Below are 19,457 nucleotides of genomic sequence, written 5' to 3'. Positions count from 1 at the left end.
CTTAGTAAATAATCCCCTTAGTGTACCTACATTTACAAACACAGGTGCAACACCTTAAATAAATATATAATTTGTTCTATGTTATATTAGCATGACGTTCAATCTATAGTAACCTAGGAGGAGCTTCCAACTCTGTAAAGACACTCTTCTCAGATTCAGCAACTCTAGATTTGAATTTTCACAGCATTTAGTAGATTGCTGATGTTTTCAATAGACAATACATTCTAATTTCTTCAGTTTTCAAAAAAACATTTGTGGTTCTGAAAGATCTTACCAGCAATAAAAGTTAAAATAAAATGCCCCCCTATGATCATACGGCATTTCACTGCTTAAAAATGAGAAACGAGGATAATCAGGATGGGAATGTATGTCAGGATGTCCTTTATTCATAACCATATGTTTCCATGTGAGAAATACATTCCATTGTATGTCTTTTTTTTTCTGTCAAGCTTCAATAAATACAAAGTTTAAAAAAAAAAAAAAAAAATGCCCCATTTAATATCAGTCAGAAAAAAACAGCATTTGCTTCAGTTGAAGGTTAGGTAAGGCATGTACCTTTTAAAAGGTAAAGCAAATTTTATGTATTTTTCTACACAACCCAGCAATTGTTTTTAGTTATTACTTGAATGCCTTTTAATTTTTTTCATCTTCCTGCATATCGTGTACTTAATATAAATCAGAACTTGTTCTTTCTTGTCTTATTTCAAAGGACAGTCCCAGACTTTAGCTTTTACTATAGATTCACTATGCTTATTATTTGATTTGACGTCAACTAAGAAGTTATTATACTGCAGAGGAGTTTTAACATGCTGCCTGATATGCTCTGCAGTCTGCACCCACAAGTGGAAATAACTCAACCTCTTTTTTTTCTGTCCACCGAGGGCAATTTAGAGTGGGTTGTGCAGAAGTGACAGGGAAGACTTCATGGGGGAAAAAAACAAATAAAGGATGAAAGCAAAATAATGTTATACAACGGCAAAGTTTTCACCAGGTCAATTAGCCCATAGCAACCAATCAGATACATACCTTTAAACCAGGGCCGGGCCAAGCTGCATGCGCAGTAGCGGAGGTGAGGGTGAGGAAGGGGAGAGTGAAGGAAAGAAGGGGAGTAAAGAAGAGGAGGGAGGGCAGTGAACAAGGACTAGGGGAAGGCAAAAGATGCTTAATAGGTAACTACCAAGCACAGGTGCCTCTTCTGCCTACCCTTAAATCGCCAATAAATGCTAATTGGTAATTGGTTGCTATGGGCTACTAGACCTCGAACTTTATGAATTTTATTCCATTACTCTATCCACATATAAAAATAAAGTGAGGATTTTAGGAGCCATTTAATGCCTGTATTTATAACAGATGCATGATTACAAAATACAACTTTGCTCTGCACACACCCAACAACACACACACATATACTACATATACACATATCCACAGAAACACAAACAGCAATTGCACCTGCTGAGATGACTCCCTATTTATCCACAGTTTTATAATACTTACGACACTCACTTTTCTGGCAAGACTCAGAACTACTGAAACTGAATTTGTCAATGTCCAAATTCTGGTCACAGATTTGGAATAAGTCAGTAAATGCCCCCTAATTTTTAGAAATATACAGATATGAGATCCATTATCTAGAAAACCGTTATCCAGAAATCTCTGGATTACAGAAAGACCACTGTTTTATCCAAATAAGCCAATATTTTAAAAATGATTTCCTTTTTCTCTGTAATAATAAAACAGTAGCTTGTACTTGATCCAAACTATAATCTGTAATCATCATTGGAAACAGAACCAGTCTATTGGGTTTATTTAATGTTTAAATAATTTTCTCGAAGACTTACGGGATGAAGATCAAAAATACGGTAAGATCTGTTATCCGGAAAACCCCAGGTCCCGAGAATTCTGGGTAACGGGTCCCATATCTGGATATGGAAAATGACATATCACATTTTTATCTAAATGGGACCCTAAAATATAGATGGTGCCCCAGTGCGCTTGCTGTGCCACTTGTAGTTCCTCTGCAAAATGTCCAGAAAGTAAACTCATCTAAACCAGTTGTATTCTAAAATCATTATATACCCGTAGAACCTTTATTGTTATCCTAATCTGAAAAACGGTTATATGAGTTATTAATAAAACACGAAAACAAACTCCTGCAGAAATGCTGTTTGCACCGTCCTATAAAATGTTAAGTCGACAAACATTATTTCCCAAAACCCAGATAACGTAAATCAGTTTATATGGGTCTAGACAAAAACTGGCTCCAATGAATTAATCTGTTTGGATTGAACAAACTCTTTGCCTAAAAACTGACACAGCCTTTTAAAATACATTATCGCCTCATAATATTGCTGTAAAGGCTTAAGCTTCTAAACAATCTACTTTGCTTTGCAGTTTACTGTCTGTTAAATCTTTTGGACACTGGTGTTGTAAAAAAAAGGTAGTGTTATTGATTTTACCACTTTTGGAGTTAATTTATTAGTGTATTTGAAGCTCCAGCAGTAAATCACATCCACAAACATCACCGTTAACTAAATGCGTGTCTATTTAAAAAGGTGCCTGGAATGTTTTGTCCTTGATTCATCATAAATCAGTAACACAATTTAAATATATATATATATAATGTGTGTGTGTGTGTGTGTGTGTGTGTGTGTGTGTGTGTATATATATATATATATATATATATATATATATATATATATATATATATATATATATACATATATACCTATTTGTAGTTCAGCAACAGCACTCACGCTTCAATCTCTGTGTGTGTGGTGCAAGTCCAAAGCGAGGTTTCTGGTTTTCCCTCAGTATTTAGTATCAAGAAATGGACAGCACTCACAACTTAATGCAAAAAAATTTTATATTGTGAAAATTGAATACATCACCATACAGTATATGCACACATTCTGTAGCGACTTTCGATGCCAAGTTTGGCTCTCTCTCAAGCCATGTGAAAAATTTAAATGTATATTATATATATATTGTATATATATATATATATATATATATATATATATATATATATATATATATATATATATATATATATACTGTATCTATCTATCTAATCTATATATATATATATATATATATATAATATATATATATATAGTCCAGAAATAAAAGGAAGCACTCACGGCATAAAGTTTGTTAGAAGTCCTTTACTGAATCATACAGACATCAAGATGACGAGATGAGATGTCTGTATGATTCAGTAAAGGACTTCTAACAACCTTTATGCCGTGAGTGCTTCCTTTTATTTCTGGACTATATATTGAATTTGGTTAGCACCCGGCGAAATTACCGAATGGCGGAGGTGAGTGCCGGCAATCAATGGTTCAAGGTTGAGAAAGGCCCTAATGTGGGCGGAAACATTGGATATGCATTGAATAAAGACACATTTATTTCACAAATAAATGAACTGCTGGTCCTTCTATTAAGCTGGATAACAAATACTCTACATAAAATATATACAATATATAGTGAATAAAGTACCCCCTCTTGTAAAATATAAGGATATTATAAGTTACCGAGGAGTTTCATGACCATATAAAAACACGAGGCCGAAGGCCGAGTGTTTTTATACAGGTCATGGAACTCCGAGGTAACTTCTAATATCCTCATATTTTACAACTGGGGGTGCTTTATTTATTATAATACACAAATTTTAGTGAGTCATGTGACAGAAATGACATCACTACTCACCGTTTATAACTGATGACATCACTACTCACCGTTTATAAGGATATAATTTACAGGATATTCATGGCTTTTGTGTATTATATATATATAGATAATTATGAAGAGGACCAGCACTCCGTTTCCAAAACACAATCATTTATTGTAGTGTCACAATGTCTCCGAGACACTGGAGACACTGTGACACTACAATAAATTATTGTGTTTTGGAAACGGAGTGCTGGTCCTCTTCATAATTATCTACATATTATTTTGGCCAAGCACCCGGAAAACGATACATTGTGAAGGAGTGCGGGTATCATCTGTATTATCGTTTCCAAACCTGCAAAACTTTAGCTTTCCAAAACCTGCCACTGTAGGACCCGGACTGGCATCTTCCCACTCCATACACGACTTCTGCATGTGCTTCTAGTTACAAGACAGAAAATCTTCAGGAGCAGAGGAGGTGACCATTGCATACCAAACCTGCAATGGTCACCAAAAAATGTAAACTTTAATCCCAAGCATCACTGGTCTGCTGTGTACTTTATTTACTGTATCATACTCATACTCATTTGTTCCCCTTCTACTCCACTTCACTTTCCCTTCAGTTTCTTTACTGCTCTTCTTTTCCATATACACAGGGATGGGGAATCCCTAACATAAGGGAGGCTGCATTGCTCTCTGTTATTCCTTTGAACAACAAGTCAACTTATGTAAGCCTCCCTTAATCACATAGCAGAAATATAGCTGTGACATGTATAACTCTATTCTTTCATTTGGTTTTCTGCTGCACACCCCATAAAGCAGGGGTTGCAAATCTGATATGGGTTTCTGCAATGCAAGTAGGAAACCATAGAAGTCAGAACAGGAGGTGGATGTTCAAACTGAAAATCTGATGTCTCAAACCCAACACAGAAGGGTTGGCATTTCAATAAATATAAACAGTACTGTTTACACTGTTCACTATGAAACAGCACAATAGATTCCTTTATTTTAGATGCACGCACACCTCTGCTTGGCCTTGGGCTTCTGCAATGCCATGAATACATTAAAAGGGGAAGTGTATTCCCCCCTCCCCCCAATAAAATTCAAGTACACATGCTTAATGTTCTCTTCTGAGCAATTTTGCAGTTTATATAAATGTTTTACTTTTAGACATTTTAAAGATCTAAGTAGATTTATACTGCTAATATCTTGCTATTGACTCAGCAGCTCTGTTCTACTTTTGCTCTGGGCTAAAAGATAGAGGGAAGTGTCTCAACATGGGATGTTAAAGGACCCACATAATATTATATAATATTGTCAGCATTATGACCTGGTCCGAGTGTCCCCACTTATTTACCTAAGAATCTTTGACAAGATCTGATGTTAAGCTTATCTTAGAAACTCGTGCTCTAGTGATGTGCGGGTCAGGAAAAACTCAACCTGCACCCGACCCTAACCCAAAAAAACCTTAATCCGCAACCGACCCTAACCCGCAAAATGTTGCCACTGTAGGACCTGAACCAAGGCCCAAATTTGTGGAAAGGTTACAAAGGCCTGTACCTAGGGTTGACTAGCCAGATCGCAATTGGTTCGAATACCCTGGAGACATGCAGGGGATTCCCCCATGCTCCAGATTTAACGAGAAAAGAGTTGCACATACATGTGGGCGCATATGAAGAAGAGTGGCAGGAGGGGGACCCCTTATGTATAAATCCGACCCATACCCATGTCTCTCTCTGTACGATACTTCTGTACGTTCCTATGGTTCCAAGACATGAATTCTTCGGGAGAAAAGGCACTGCCCCAGTCTGATCCACACCCAACCCAAACTCAACTGGTACTCAACCCATGGATCACCACGGGTTTCAGGTCAACCAGCACATACTATTGTGCAGGGGCAGATTAATGCATAGGCTAACCTAGGCAGGGGCGGGAGAAAGGGGTAGCATAGGGGCCTAATATACTGTTAATCCGCCACTGCTATTGTGCAGGCTGGAGGGCAAGTGCTGCTTCCCGAGAGCCAGGGCCAGAACTGGTGGTAGGCAGAGTAGGCACATGCCTACGGCGCAAAGCTGGGGGGAGCCAGCACTGGCGTTTCCGTGATGTGGCATTTTCCAGACACCATTCCCCCTTTCCCCTATGTGCTTTCAACTTTTAGCGTCGGAGCAGGTCCAGGAGGGCAGCATCGCTAGTGTAATGAGCACTCTCTCCGTTCCCCTCTCTCCTCACTCTCATTGCCGGCTGTGCAGGCGTGCAACCGGCCAGACTGCCTAGGTCTTCTGGCCCCCCAGGCCCAGTGCTGGATTTATCAGAGCGGGATTTATATCTGGCACTGCCTAAGGCATAGTCACGTGTCCCGCCACTCTTCTACCCCATTGGCATATTATATAGTGAATAAAGTACCCCTTCTTGTAAAACATAAGGATATAAGTTACCGAGGAGTTTCATGACCTTATAAAAACACGAGGCCGAAGGCCGAGTGCTTTTATACAGGTCATGAAACTCCGAGGTAACTTCTAATATCCTCATATTTTGCAACAGGGGGTACTTTATTTATTATACACAAGTTTCAGTGAGTCATGTGACAGAAATGACATCAGAACTCACCGTTTATAACTGATGACATCAGAACTCACCGTTTATAAGGATATAATTTACAAGATATTCATGGCTTTTGTGTATTATATATGTATCACACTATTGATGGGCGAATTTGTCCTGTTTTGCTAAAAAAGGTGAAAAAAAAAAGACGCTTGCGTCAGTTCTGACGCTGGCGTTAAAGTCAATGGGTGTCCGAATAATGTTGATGCGCGACGGTTTTGACGCAATCGACTTTTCCGATGCGCGTCCAAATTTTTTTGATGCAGGCGAATTTTCGCAAATTTATTTGCCAGTGGCGAAACTAGGAAATTTGCCGCAAATTTGCGCCTGCCGAATTTATTCAGCCATCACTATATCACACACGTCCCAGCGTCAGCCAATGAAACGTAAAAGAATAGGAACCTTATTGCGGATGTCACCTGCCTCATTATACAGCACAGCAGTTGAGCAAAAAACAAACAAAAGTATAAAACTGCTAACATTCTGAAAAAAATATGCAAAAGTGCACAGAAAAGCTTTTGTTTTATTTATTTTTTTGGTTGGGAAGGGGTTAATAAAGGAAAATAACGATTATAACATTTGTCCCAATCTCCAGTAGCAGAAATGTACCAAACCCTCAGCTCCTGACAATGATCACTGATCCACTCCTGGTATTTCACAAAACCATCTTGTACTTTCTAATAATTAGTAAAGTGCAGCAAATTGGCCGGCAAAACCAGGACTGGATCATTTGTAACGCAGGGGAGATTCTGCTCCTCAAACACTTTCACTCGGCCTCCAACATACGATTTCTCCGTCGTTGTTAAAGCGATTTGCGCATTTTCTCACGACTTTCCCAGTCCCACTATATTTGGGAACCACCAGAACAAAAACAAGAAGTTCGGCAGAATGACAGTTAGGAATAGAGAAACTGAAAAGAATAACTGGAGCCGCCCCTTCAGCGCTTGACAGCTGGTACAATCCCTCGCCACGCCTATTCCTAAAAGCTTGTCACTCACAATAAGACTGGCCCATCCTTCTCCTCTGAACCTTCAAAGAGATCGTCCACCGCGGCGGGAAGCACCGCCCCTTCATCCGTACGTTGATTGGCCAGTCCGCCTGACAATCAGCGCACTAGCACTTCCCGCCTCCGTGTGAGTGAGTTGTAGGTTTGACGGGCGGTGACGTCAGAGGCAGATGGAAAAAGGGGAACCGACGGAATGGCTGCCCAGTGCCGGAGCCCGCGGTGCACGGCGGAGAGGAAGGGATTCAGGAGGGAGCTCGACTCTTGGCGGCACCGGCTCATCCACTGTGTAGGTAAGTGCACGTGTCGGTGGTCGGTTTCGAGGAGCTTCGGGAGTGTTCGGCGGTGGGTGTCAGTGCCCTGAGGGAGGGGGGTCTCAGTGACAGGAGGAGGAGGAGGGAGACGGGATGGTAATTAGAGGAGGGAAGAAAAGAAACAATAAGAGGAGGAATCCTTCTCATACCGACCCGCGGCTCTCCAGCTGTTATTAAAGGGGCCGCAACTCCCAGCACTAAGCGAAAGCTCCTCACTGGGGAGGGGGAGTCACGTGGGTAGGGGCAGGGTACGGGGCACCGGCCGGCTTGTTCTCTGTTAAAGGGCAAGTAACATCAAACTGACCGACTACTTTACTTATCTCACAAACTGACATAATGCAGAGAAATAAGCGGGGAGTTGACTATATATATATATATTTCCAGCTGCCGTCCAGTAACCACCTTCCTTCCTCTCCTCATAGACAAGGGCTGTCAGACTTGCACTTCTAATTCACAGCTGGAGGATCCTACATCCCTCCTCATGAACTACAACTCCCAGCCGCCTCCCTTCTTCTTCTCATAGACAAGGGCTGTTAGACTTGCTCTTCTAGTTCACAGCTGGGGGATCCTACATCCCTCCTCATGAACTACAACTCCCAGCAGCCTCCCTTCCTCTCCTCATAGACAAGGGCTGTCAGACTTGCTCTTCTAGTTCACAGCTGGGGGAACCTACATCCCTCCTCATGAACTACAACTCCCAGCAGCCTGACATCATCTCCTATGCTGCAGGCTTGCCTGTAGCTTCTGCAGGAGCTGGAGGGCAGTAGCTGATCCAGTAAGGCAGTGTGGGGAACTTAGCTCAGATACACACACACACCTGTTGGATAAAATAAACAGATCCCTACTCCTTCTACTACCCAAAAGGTAGATCGGAATTTACAAGTGGACCTTTAGTTGGTGATCAGTAGATCGCAAGACACTGTCAGCTTCTCTAAATCTCCCTCCTGTTTCATGATTTTCATTCAGATATTTATTATGCAGAGCTAACATAAAATATAATTTAGCCATATACATTTTCTGATTAATCAATATCTAAGTCATGTTTTCCATGGAACAGAATGCTAACAATGCTTTTGTGGATGTAGATCATAATGGGACAAGATACGGGCACTCCTGGTCTATACTTTATGGAAAGGCATAATCTGTATGTAAACAAAGACTTTGTCCTCTGACTTTTAGACACGTCCAGTCGCTGGGCTCTGCCTATGGTCACGTTGTCGTTTGGAAATGTGACAGTTTGCTGCACAGATCCGAATATCCTTTTTGTTTATTATTACGCTGTACCTGTTATAGTACCGTGGAACGAGACACTTATAAGGTTTCCTGCATTCCATCTTTATTGCTTTAGAAGCAAGGGGCAAGCACAGAACAGTTTATGAAATCATTTGAGCTCTCCGCAGTGAAGGATAACAGAATATATGGTTCAGTAACTTGAGTGCAAGCTGTTTGGCTTGTGCCTCTCCTGTTGGTAGATGAGCCCCTGTAAGTGCAATGGGAATGCTTGGCGTACGTAAATCCTTGTATGATAAGTGATTGTGTTTACTGTATAGGGCTGTATTGTCGTGTTTACTGTATAGGGCTGTATTGTCGTGTTTACTGTATAGGGCTGTATTGTCGTGTTTACTGTATAGGGCTGCATTGTCGTGTTTACTGTATAGGGCTGCATTGTCGTGTTTACTGTATAGGGCTGCATTGTCGTGTTTACTGTATAGGGCTGTATAGTGTTTACTGTATAAGCATGTATTGTTGTGTTTACTGTATAGGGCTTTTTTGTTGTTTTTACTGTATTGTTGTATTTACTCTATGGGGGTGTATTGTTGTGTTTACTTGTAGGGGTGTATTGTTGTGTTTACTTGTATATGGCTGTATTGTATCCCCCCAACTTCTGGCCAACCAGCTGTTGACAAGCTGCAATTCCCTGGGGATGGTGAGAGCCAGAGGGGAGCAGGATGGGAGCCAGAGGGGAACATTATTTCTTTTTAAAATATCGAAAGTAATGGGGGATTATGCAGGATGTGTTCATATGAGGTGTAAGTGTATCTATACAGTTCCCATCCACAGTCATAGGTGAAATCTTTTGTATGTATCACTCGGTTACCTGGATGTGTTTACTTAGGTAATAGCAGGGGTTATGTTATTTATTTTATTGCATTTTCCATAGTTACGTAGTTAAATCGGGTTGAAAAAAGACAGTCCCTCAAGTTCAACCCCTCCAGCATCCATACACACACCCCTCCCACCTGACATGAATTATATATACTCATATCAATACTAACTATAGATGATGATGTGTTTGGGCACCTAACAGGGGTTCAGTATGCTTTTACTTCAGCTTGCTTGCCCTTTAGAAACACTAGGGTACTATTTAAAGGAACAGTAACAACAAAAAAATGAAAGCGTTTTTAAGTAATGAAAATATCATGTGCTGTTTTCGTGCACTGTTAAAACGGATGTGTTTGATTCAAAAACACTGTTATAGTTCATAAAAGCAAGCTGATGTGTAGCAATGGTGGAAATTGAAAAAATCCTAAATGGCACAGAGGAATAGGGGATGACAGATAACACCATTATGTTCTACAGAGCTTATCTGCTATCTGCTGTGTAACCTGAGCCTTTGCTTCTTTGAATGGCTGCCCCCATTACGACACAGCAGTTCATTTATATAAACAATGGTAGTGTTTCTGAAGCAAACACATCTGTTTTACCAGTGCAGGGCAACACTGCATTATATTTATAAAGGAATTGTTCAGTGTAAAAATAAAAACTGGTTAAATAGGCTGTGCAAAATAAATTATGTTTCTGATATAGTTAGTTAGGCAAACATGTAATGTATAAAGACTGGAGTGACTTGATGTGTAACATAATAGTCAGAACACTACTTCCTGCTTTTCAGCTCTCTTGGTTTCCACTGATTGGTTACCAGGCAGTAACCAATCAGAGACTTGAGGGGGGCCACATGGCTCATAACTGTTGCTTGTGAATCTGAGCTGAATGCTGAGGATCAATTTCAAATTCACTGACCAAATATGTTCAATGTGGCCCCCCTTCAAGTCGCTGACTAACTCAGAGTTAGAGAGCTGAAAAGCAGGAAGTAGTGTTCTTGCTATTATGTTAGACATCCAGTCACTCCAGTCTTTATACATTACATTTTTGGCTGACTATATTAGAAACATTTTTTATTTTGCACAGCCTATCTATTCACACAGTTTTTATTTTCACACTGATCTGTTCCTTTAAAACACTTTCATTTTTCGATGTTACTGTTCCTTTAAACTGACTGTACTTGTGATATGACAGCTCTGTTTTTTTTTCTCTCTCTTTATTGCCATTGTTCTTTGTTGCTTCTTCTATCAATGTGAGCAGCAGGGACCTTAGCAAATGTACCGTAACTAAGTTAAGGAATAAACTGGGCTCTCTGGAGTCCTTTACTTAAACAGCAGATCTCTCTCTGGGAAACGACGACGTCTCTCAGAAGAAAAGAATATTTAGAAATACTGATAACGTTGTATTTAGTTTTTTCCTGAAAACGTTACACTTTAAATGAAGAAGAGGGTTTTTGCGTGGTGATATCCAGTTAAGAAGCAGCCTTTCCACGGGATAAACACTGAAGGGTTTTAATCGCCTTTAAATCCCACCACGTCCTACTCTGATGCTGATGGAGTCAATGGTAGAATCTGCATGAAGGGTTCCGAGGACACACCCCTCCTGTCAGACCTAAATGTGCAGCAGCCCGAGTGTGTTATTGGCAGCCATAAGAAGATTTGCACAAAAGGGCTGCATCTAATTGCACCTGCAGGGGGGAAGATAATATATCTGGCAGTCTAATTTCCTTAACCCTTTCACTGCCAGACTACCAAAGCGTACTTTTGTGAAAGCTTTTGCTTGCATCCGTAACCTTTGTGCACAGAGCAACAATCCTAACCTTGTGCTGCCAGTGCCCAGTGCACAGAAATACCAGAAAACCATGCGATTGGTTATCTTACTGACTTCCTGGTTAGTTATTTGAATTGCATTAAAGCTGCAGCCTTTAAAGGTCCGTGTATTTCTGTGACAGTCATTTCCTTGTCACTTAAAGGGGTGGTTCACCATTTAGTGTGCTATAGAATGGTCAGTTCAAAGCAACTTTTCAATTGGTTTTCTTTATTTATTTTGAATAGTTTTTGAATTATTTACCTTTTTCTTCTGACTCTTTGCAGCTTTCAAATGGGCGTCGCTGACCCCTTCTAAAAAAAACAAATGCTCTGAAAGGCTACACAATTATTGTTATTGCTACTTTCATTCCTCATCTTTCTATTCAGGCCTCTCCTATTCATGTTCCAGTCTCTTATTCAAATCAATAGGATAACTTGGACCCTAGCTACCAGATTGCTTCAAATGCAAATTGAAGAGCTGCTGAATAAAAAGCTAAATAACCCAAAAACCTTGAATAATAAAAAATCCAAAACTTATTGCAAATTGTCTCAGAATATCACTCTCTACATCATACTTAAAGTTATCTCAAAGGTTAACAACCCCTTTAAGGAGAAAGAAAGCTACCGAAGCAGTTTATTGCCAATACATTAGCCACAATAGTGCTAGCTATAACACTATATTTAATCTGCAGAATGATTTACCATACCTGAGTAAACCACTCTGGAAGCTCTCACAGTTTGTTTAGGATAGCAGCTGCCATAGTAGCTTGGTGTGACATCATATCCTGCCTGAGTCTCTACCTGCTCACTCATAGCTCTGGGCTCAGATTACAGCATGGAGGGGGGAAAAGGGAGGGAGAGAGGAGCAAACTGAGCATGCTCAAGCCCTGGAGGTTTAAGATGAAAACAGGAAGTCTGATACAGAAGCCCATGTGTACACAATAGAAGGAAAGAAATGTGGTGTTTCTTTTAGCAGAGGACTCAGAGCAGCATTAGTTTGAAGGTTTACTGGTGTATTTGTATAGACCTTTATGATAAAGCTTACTTAGTTTTAGCCTTTTCTTCTCCTTTAAGCACCTCAAATTAGCGAGAATTTTCATATTTATCAAAATGCTTCTTTTGCAGAAGGCATAAATCTAGTGTGTAAAGCAAAGTATTACCACTGACTTACTGGTTAACTGTGAACGGTTAATTTAAGTATTGCTTGATTACCAAGCACCTTGCTGACCTTGTAAATACACTAATCATCTTTTAGAGGACCAAAATAGTATTTTTAGCTTCGTCTTCTGCCGGATTTTGCAAACAATAGCAAGAGATTGTGCCTTCTGTACAAGTGTACTAATCAAGATTGTTGTTTGTGTTAATTGCAGTCCAAACTGTTAATGTTTATGGTGTAAACAGTGCTTGTTCTTATGTTATAAATAACACATACATTCTTCTTATGTTATAAATAACACATATTTTTTTGCCGTTATATGTTCATTTAACTTTAAGTGGTAGATATTTTAATACAAATTTTCAAATTTGTTTTTATGGTCAAAACTCTCAAATTTGAATTGTGAATAATCCAAACTCGATTCGAATTTCGAGATTTATCAAAGAATGGCCGTTTAAAATTCGAATTAGACTATTTGTCAACTAAAACCTGCCGAGTTCATGTATAAGTCAATGCAAGAGGTCCAGGGACCAATTTGAACATGTTACTAGTCTTCCTGACGTTCAAGTTTTTTTTTTTTGTTTTTTCAGAGAAAAAAAACTTGATTTGAGTTCAGTCAAATTTTATTCAAAGAGTTTACAGGACGGTAATATTTGTTCAAGTTTTAGATATACTATTGTTTTATTAAGTAACCCCCCAATCGAATTTCAAGTATATTCAAATGTATTCGAGTTAAAAAAAAAAAATTCACTTGAATCTAAATGTGACCTGTGCCTCTAAATGTCTACTCGGTGAAATGTCACCAGGAAGTGATTATATTTTTGAGCTTACCATTTCAATCGTTGTGATTTTTTTCCCAAAATAATTATTCTAAAAATGTAGAACTGCACTTCGTAGGAATTGGAGACTGCTTGCCTATATTATTAGTGCACCGTGTTAATGGAAAGACCACATTTACATTAAACCTCACAAGACCCACGCGTCTATTTTACTTTCTTTTTATAGCTTTTCCCTTTTCAGCGATGTGAAATAACGGCTCTCAAGTGAAGTCCTCAAAGGAGATACAAAAGGCAAACGATAGTGTAACAGTTTTACAATCCTGCATCCTGATTGAATTGTGCTCTCCTTTAGCTAGTTGTTTTTAAACACGGCGTACAATCACTATTAACCTGCTGTTCGGTGGCTCTTTTCGGCAACTCCTGCCATGTTTTTCTGCCCTCTATTTCTTTCAGATGTTTCCGGTAAATAGAGTGCAGGTTCTGCAGTGACCAGCAGCTGGACAAGGGAGGTCTGCCCCAAGACTGCACTTAAAGGGGATGGAAAGGCAAAAAAATAAAATCCCATTTTTACTTTCTTTATTGAAAAAGAAACCTATCTCCAATATACTTTAATTAAAACATGCGTACTGTTTTTATAAGAAACCTGACTGTATTTAGTGAAATTCACCCTTTGTTTTACTTGCTCTGGCAGCTGCAGATAGGAAACTTCAGACAGTCCCTAACTGCTGTGCAGGGAAACAATCCCCCACCTTTCTTCCCAGAACTCAAGCAGCTTTGTTTGTTTCCCTGTAACAACTGTGCAGATTTGTATCCACAGACCCAGTGCAGTCTGTATATTCTAATTATTAATCATTTCTGTTCCTGTATCGGCTTCTGACAGATTTTATTTGATCTGTGCTGTTTTGATCATTTATAACGATCCTTAAGGAAAACTACACCCCCCAAACAATGTAGGTCTCTATTAAAAGATACTGAGTAAAACAGCTCATGTGTAAAACCCTGCTTCATGTAAATGAACAATTATCATAATAATATACTTTTTTAGTAGTATGTGCCATTGGTAATCATAGATAGAAAATTGCCATTTTAAAAAATAAGGGCCGCCCCCCTGAGATCGTAAGATTCACTGTGCACACATACAAACCACATGTTCGGTCACATGAGCCAATTAACAGACAGAGTTCTGCCTTTTGCTTCCTTACTTCTTCCTGTTACAGTTAGTGTTGTAGTATTTCTGGTCAGGTGATCTCTGAGGCAGCACAGATAGAGTCACGAAATGGTGGTTCAAGGCAAGAGATGTAAAAGGGCAATATTTATGTAAATATATATTCCAGTTTGGTAAGATTCTTTAATATGTCATTCAATTTGATATAAACTATCTGTTGCTTAAGTATTCATTTTGGGGGTATAAGTTTTCCTTTAAGCTTAACCTCCCAACTGAAGCCCAGACCACACTGAGCATGTGCGCAGTCTTGGTATTGTAAAGATGTTTAACAAAGTTGCAAGATGACAGCCCCCTGCGCTAACTTTAAAAGCATAAATCCTTTGTTTAGTTTGGCTTCTGGTGTAGTAAGTTCATGTTTATATTTAGTATACAAAATACAGCATTTCTAACATTATTCTAAATTATTAAAGTAAAATAGACGGTGCGTGGGTCTTGTGATGTTTTCATGTATAAATTATTCTAAATTCACCCCATAGATTTTAGTCTAGTGCTGTTATATTTTTTGTAGTCCACATCATATGGTCATAAGTCTCCAGACACTTGCCCTCACAACATCTTATTCATAAAGCCAGGAAATTAACCTGAAACTTGCTTCTGTAACAATTTCTTATTTTCTTGACAGACTTTCTAGTAAAAATGTTATTGGATTGTTGGTGGGATTTGATTTTTAAGGACCTGCTAGCCTAGCATGGGCCAAACCTCATTGATGCTATCGGACCTTGCCTACACTTGGGGATTCAGTTCATCCCAGGGGGCAAATTCACTATGCGCCAAAAATGCGATAGTGACAGCTTCGCCACACTTCGAATGGTTGCGAAGTTGTGCTAGCGATAATACGATAAGCAGTCTGAAGTTACGCTAGCGATGCCTAATTAGCATATGCCGTGCAGTTTAAGTGCAATGGATGTGTATGCTGCAGCAAATACTTTACACTACACAAGACCAGGGAACTTTAATAAAATTAGAGTTGTTATATTGCCCTACACATGTGCCCACTGTATAGTTTAGGAGCCAAATATAGGGGGGAAAGGAGGGTACCCCAAAAAAAATTACGATCTTGTTCAGCCTATCACCCTGTAAAAAGTAAAAAACGCCAGCATTTTTTGGAACTTAGAAAAATTTTCAACTTTTTTTTTTTTTTTTTTTTTTACAAACTCCTATCTACTCTATTGCACTTCTCCTGGTCTGAGCTGGCGAAGTAAAGTCTGGCGCAAGAGGTAATGTTCAGTAAAATCTGCAAGTTAGTGAATTAGTATAGTTATGTCCCTTTGCCAGAGCGCAACTTCGCCTGGCGTAAGGGTGCGAAGTAGCGCTAGAGTAGGTCTACTTCACTAGCGAATTTACGCCAGCACCCGTTAGTAAATCAGTGAAGTGGCAAAATGACGTCACGCTGGCGAGATTTTCGCTAGCGTTAACCACTTCGCTCTTTAGTAAATTTGCCCCCAAGGGTGTATTTTTTTGGGTTGAGGTCCGTGCTCTGTGTTGGCCAGTCAAGTTCTTTACTCCTATAGAGGCATTATAATGCTGTAACAATTGAGTCTCGTCCCCAAACCGTTGGCTCGGTGTAAAATGCACTAAGTTGTCAAGAATGTAATTGTATGCTGTTGTGTTAAGGTTTGCTTTCACTGGACCCATAAGCTCTAGCACATCATTTTTTCTCCTTTCCCAAACCTTATTATATTTGGCATTGTCACCTAGTATATTAATCAGGGCTGGATTTACATAGTGGGCAGCCCTAGGCCCATTGCAATTTGTCACCCCGGTCCCCTCCCCTTTATTTGGGCAAATTGTCGTCATCGGGACCGGAGCAATGGGGATTGGTGCACAGGAAATTTAAAAAAAGATCGTATCTCCTGCTAATCACCAATGTTTCTGAAACAATATGGGTGTGGTTGGGCAGCATGCCCCTAAAATCCTGCCACCCTAGGCCCGGGCCTTGGTGGCCTTTCCACAAATCCGGGCCTGATTTTAATGGCATCTTATCAAACCCAAATCTTTACACCACTCTAGGCATTGCTAACTGTGATATTATACTCGTGTTTTCTGTTCTCCCATATTGAACCCATGCTGCTGAGGAGTAGGTTCTTTGCTGACATGACTTCCAGAGGCTGTTTGGAACCCAGCTGTAGTGATGGGCGAATTTATTCGCCAGTCATGGATATGCGGTGAATTTCAACATTTCTTTATAAATTTGCTGCAACAATAAAGTCGCACGTGTAAAAATTTTCGCACGTCAAAATAATTATGTAGCCCATTGACCTTAAAAAGATACTAAAACCAGAAATTAAACTTTTTTTTTTTTTTACACTTATCCTAATATTGTCTTCGCATAATATCTATAATTTTGCCATAAAAGTATTTACAGATGCTTTTACTGTACATTACCCATCTGATCCCCCCCGTGCTCCTCTCTGAGGGTGAGGGGGCTGCCATATTTGAGCTTCAGCAGTCTGTTAGCATTAGAAACTCTGACATGTTGAGAAGGGACAGTCAGGTTTAGGATCATGATCAACATGAGCTATAGGTAACTTGATGTACACTAATATTTGAATAATTATTTTCTAGTGTCAGTATCACTTTAATGCATTTGGACAAAAAACGCCTACTTTTTTCTGGGTTTCACAAATTTGTGACATATTCGCCCATCACAACTCAGCAGTGAGTGTTCCATCATGGGTCATAACATTTTAGAAGGGCTGTTTTTGAAAATTTCTTGCCAAAAATGCATATGCCAATATAGTTAACATGGCAGTTTGAAATGGGTCTTTATCCTTAAAGTAGGACTAACCCCCCCCATGTAATTTCAACTATTGGGGCCCCTGTACAGATATCTCTGCTCCCTCCTGAACCACACAAAAGACAGCCATCCTCCGCAGTACTGAATTTCCAAAGCAGAGCTGTGCAGTTGGGTTTGGCAATTTTGCCCCACCTTGTTCTAGGTTCCTGACTCTGATTACCAGAAAGGATCACATGCAGTGGACGCCAGGATAAAATTGGTCACTACTACAAATACTTCTGACCAGAACCAGCAACTGAAGTAATGCTGTCAAACATGGCCGACAGTCCCCTTGCACAGCTCAGCCTTTGAATATCTGGTATGGGGGAGTAGGGCTGTCTCTGGCAGTCATTTTGGTACGTTTGAGGAGGGATTAGGGTTATTGTTGTGGAGCCAGAATAGTTTAAAAAAGCATGTAGGGGGTTAATTCTCCTTTTAATTGGAATATTAACCAATTAAATTGGTAAAAACAAAAAAGTAGTGCCGCTTTTCACATGGAAGCAATAATTTCATGTATTCATGAGCCACATTAAAATGTAAAAAGAGTTGGGGAGCAACACAAGCATGAAAAAGTCCCTTGAGGTGTCAAATAAATAAATTGATGATGATGAAATAATGGCTATTTGGATTTGGATTTCCTATTTGGATTTTCAGCCTGCAGGAGACTCTACTTGGCAATATACTTAGTTTTAATGCAAATAAAACTTGCTTTCAAGCCAGGAATTCAAAAATAAGCACCTATATTTGAGGACCCTGAGAGCAACAGCCAAGGGGTTGGAGAGCAATATGTTGCTCACGAGCTACTGGTTGGGGATCACTGCTGGTAGAGTATCTAATATTTGTCATAGAGTTATGTGAGCCTAATCTTAACTAACCTGAAATCCATTCATTAATGCCGAAGCTGCTTTTGCTTTTGAATAAGAGAAAACACGAAATCCATTTAGGGTGAGTTTATCTCCTGTGTCTCATTAGACACCGTGAATACCTCCCCTCTCCCCAATATAATTTTGCTTAAAAATGTGTAATTAGTTTGAGAGCCCCATGTGGCCTATGCACACAGGCACTGCACAATGCAGTGTTTTGTCATGGCAACTTTTAATATACAAAATATATGCCATATACAGGTGTGGGACCTGTAATACAGAATGCTTGCGACCTGGGGTTTTCCAGATAACCGATATTTCTGTAATTGGGATCTTCATACCTTAAGTTTACTAGAAAAATATGTAAACATTAAATAAACCAGATAGGCTGGTTTAGATTTACTAAAGGGCAAAGTGACTAATGCTGGCGAAGATTCGCCAGCGTTACCGTTTTCAGGGACTTTGCCAATTTACTAACGGGTGCAAGCGCTGCTCCGCTAGAGAAGGAGATAGATGCTTGCGGTGATTTGAATTTTCACTCTGGCGAATGGACGTTACTCCGCAAATTGACTAAGAATCTGATTTTACTGAACGTTACCTCTTGCGCCAGACTTGCCTTCACCAGCTCAGACCAGGCGAAGTGCAAAGGAGTACATAGATCTTCCTCAATCTCCTGTCACTTACATCATATTCTTTATTGGAAAAAGCATCAAAGTTCAAAAAAACGCTGGCGTCTTTTCTTTTTTTCAGATTGATAGGCTGCAAAAGTCATTAAATTTTTTTTGGGTAATCGGGTTCCCCCATACATTTTCTAACATATAGAACATTAACTATACAGTGGGCTCATGTGTAGGGCATTATAACAACTCTATTGTCTTTATTAAGGTTCCCTGGACTTGTGTAATGTATTTGCTGCAACATATAACATAAAGACATCCATTCAACTTTATAATTTCCGTATGCAAATTAGCCTGAGCGAAGACCTGCAAAGCCGTCGCTGGCAACTTTTCGCCGCTTAGTACATTTACCCCTATGGGAGATGGCCTTTCTGTAATTCAGAACTTCTGGATAATGGGTTTCCATATAACTGATCCCATACCTGTACTTTTACAGCTGGGTGCAACTTACCTAAGGAGTCTGAGCTGGTACATTTGAAC

General features: G+C 39.7%; 1 protein-coding gene across 2 annotated transcripts in view; it reads left to right on the top strand.

The window, feature by feature from the left end:
* The first annotated feature begins 7,321 nt into the window (after nucleotides 1-7,321).
* The window catches only part of lcorl.S (ligand dependent nuclear receptor corepressor like S homeolog), a 57,199-nt gene continuing 45,063 nt past the window's right edge, over nucleotides 7,322-19,457 (top strand). For both annotated transcript variants that reach the window (XM_018243065.2, XM_018243066.2), the window contains exon 1: nucleotides 7,322-7,569. In XM_018243065.2, the coding sequence (XP_018098554.1) occupies nucleotides 7,473-7,569 (97 nt within the window). In that variant the 5' untranslated portion in view covers nucleotides 7,322-7,472. The remainder of the gene's footprint in view (nucleotides 7,570-19,457) is intronic.

The sequence above is a fragment of the Xenopus laevis genome, chromosome 1S (assembly GCF_017654675.1).
Source record: "Xenopus laevis strain J_2021 chromosome 1S, Xenopus_laevis_v10.1, whole genome shotgun sequence".
In the NCBI taxonomy this organism is placed as follows: Eukaryota; Metazoa; Chordata; class Amphibia; order Anura; family Pipidae; genus Xenopus; species Xenopus laevis.
This window is presented reverse-complemented; position numbering and strand designations above follow the sequence as displayed.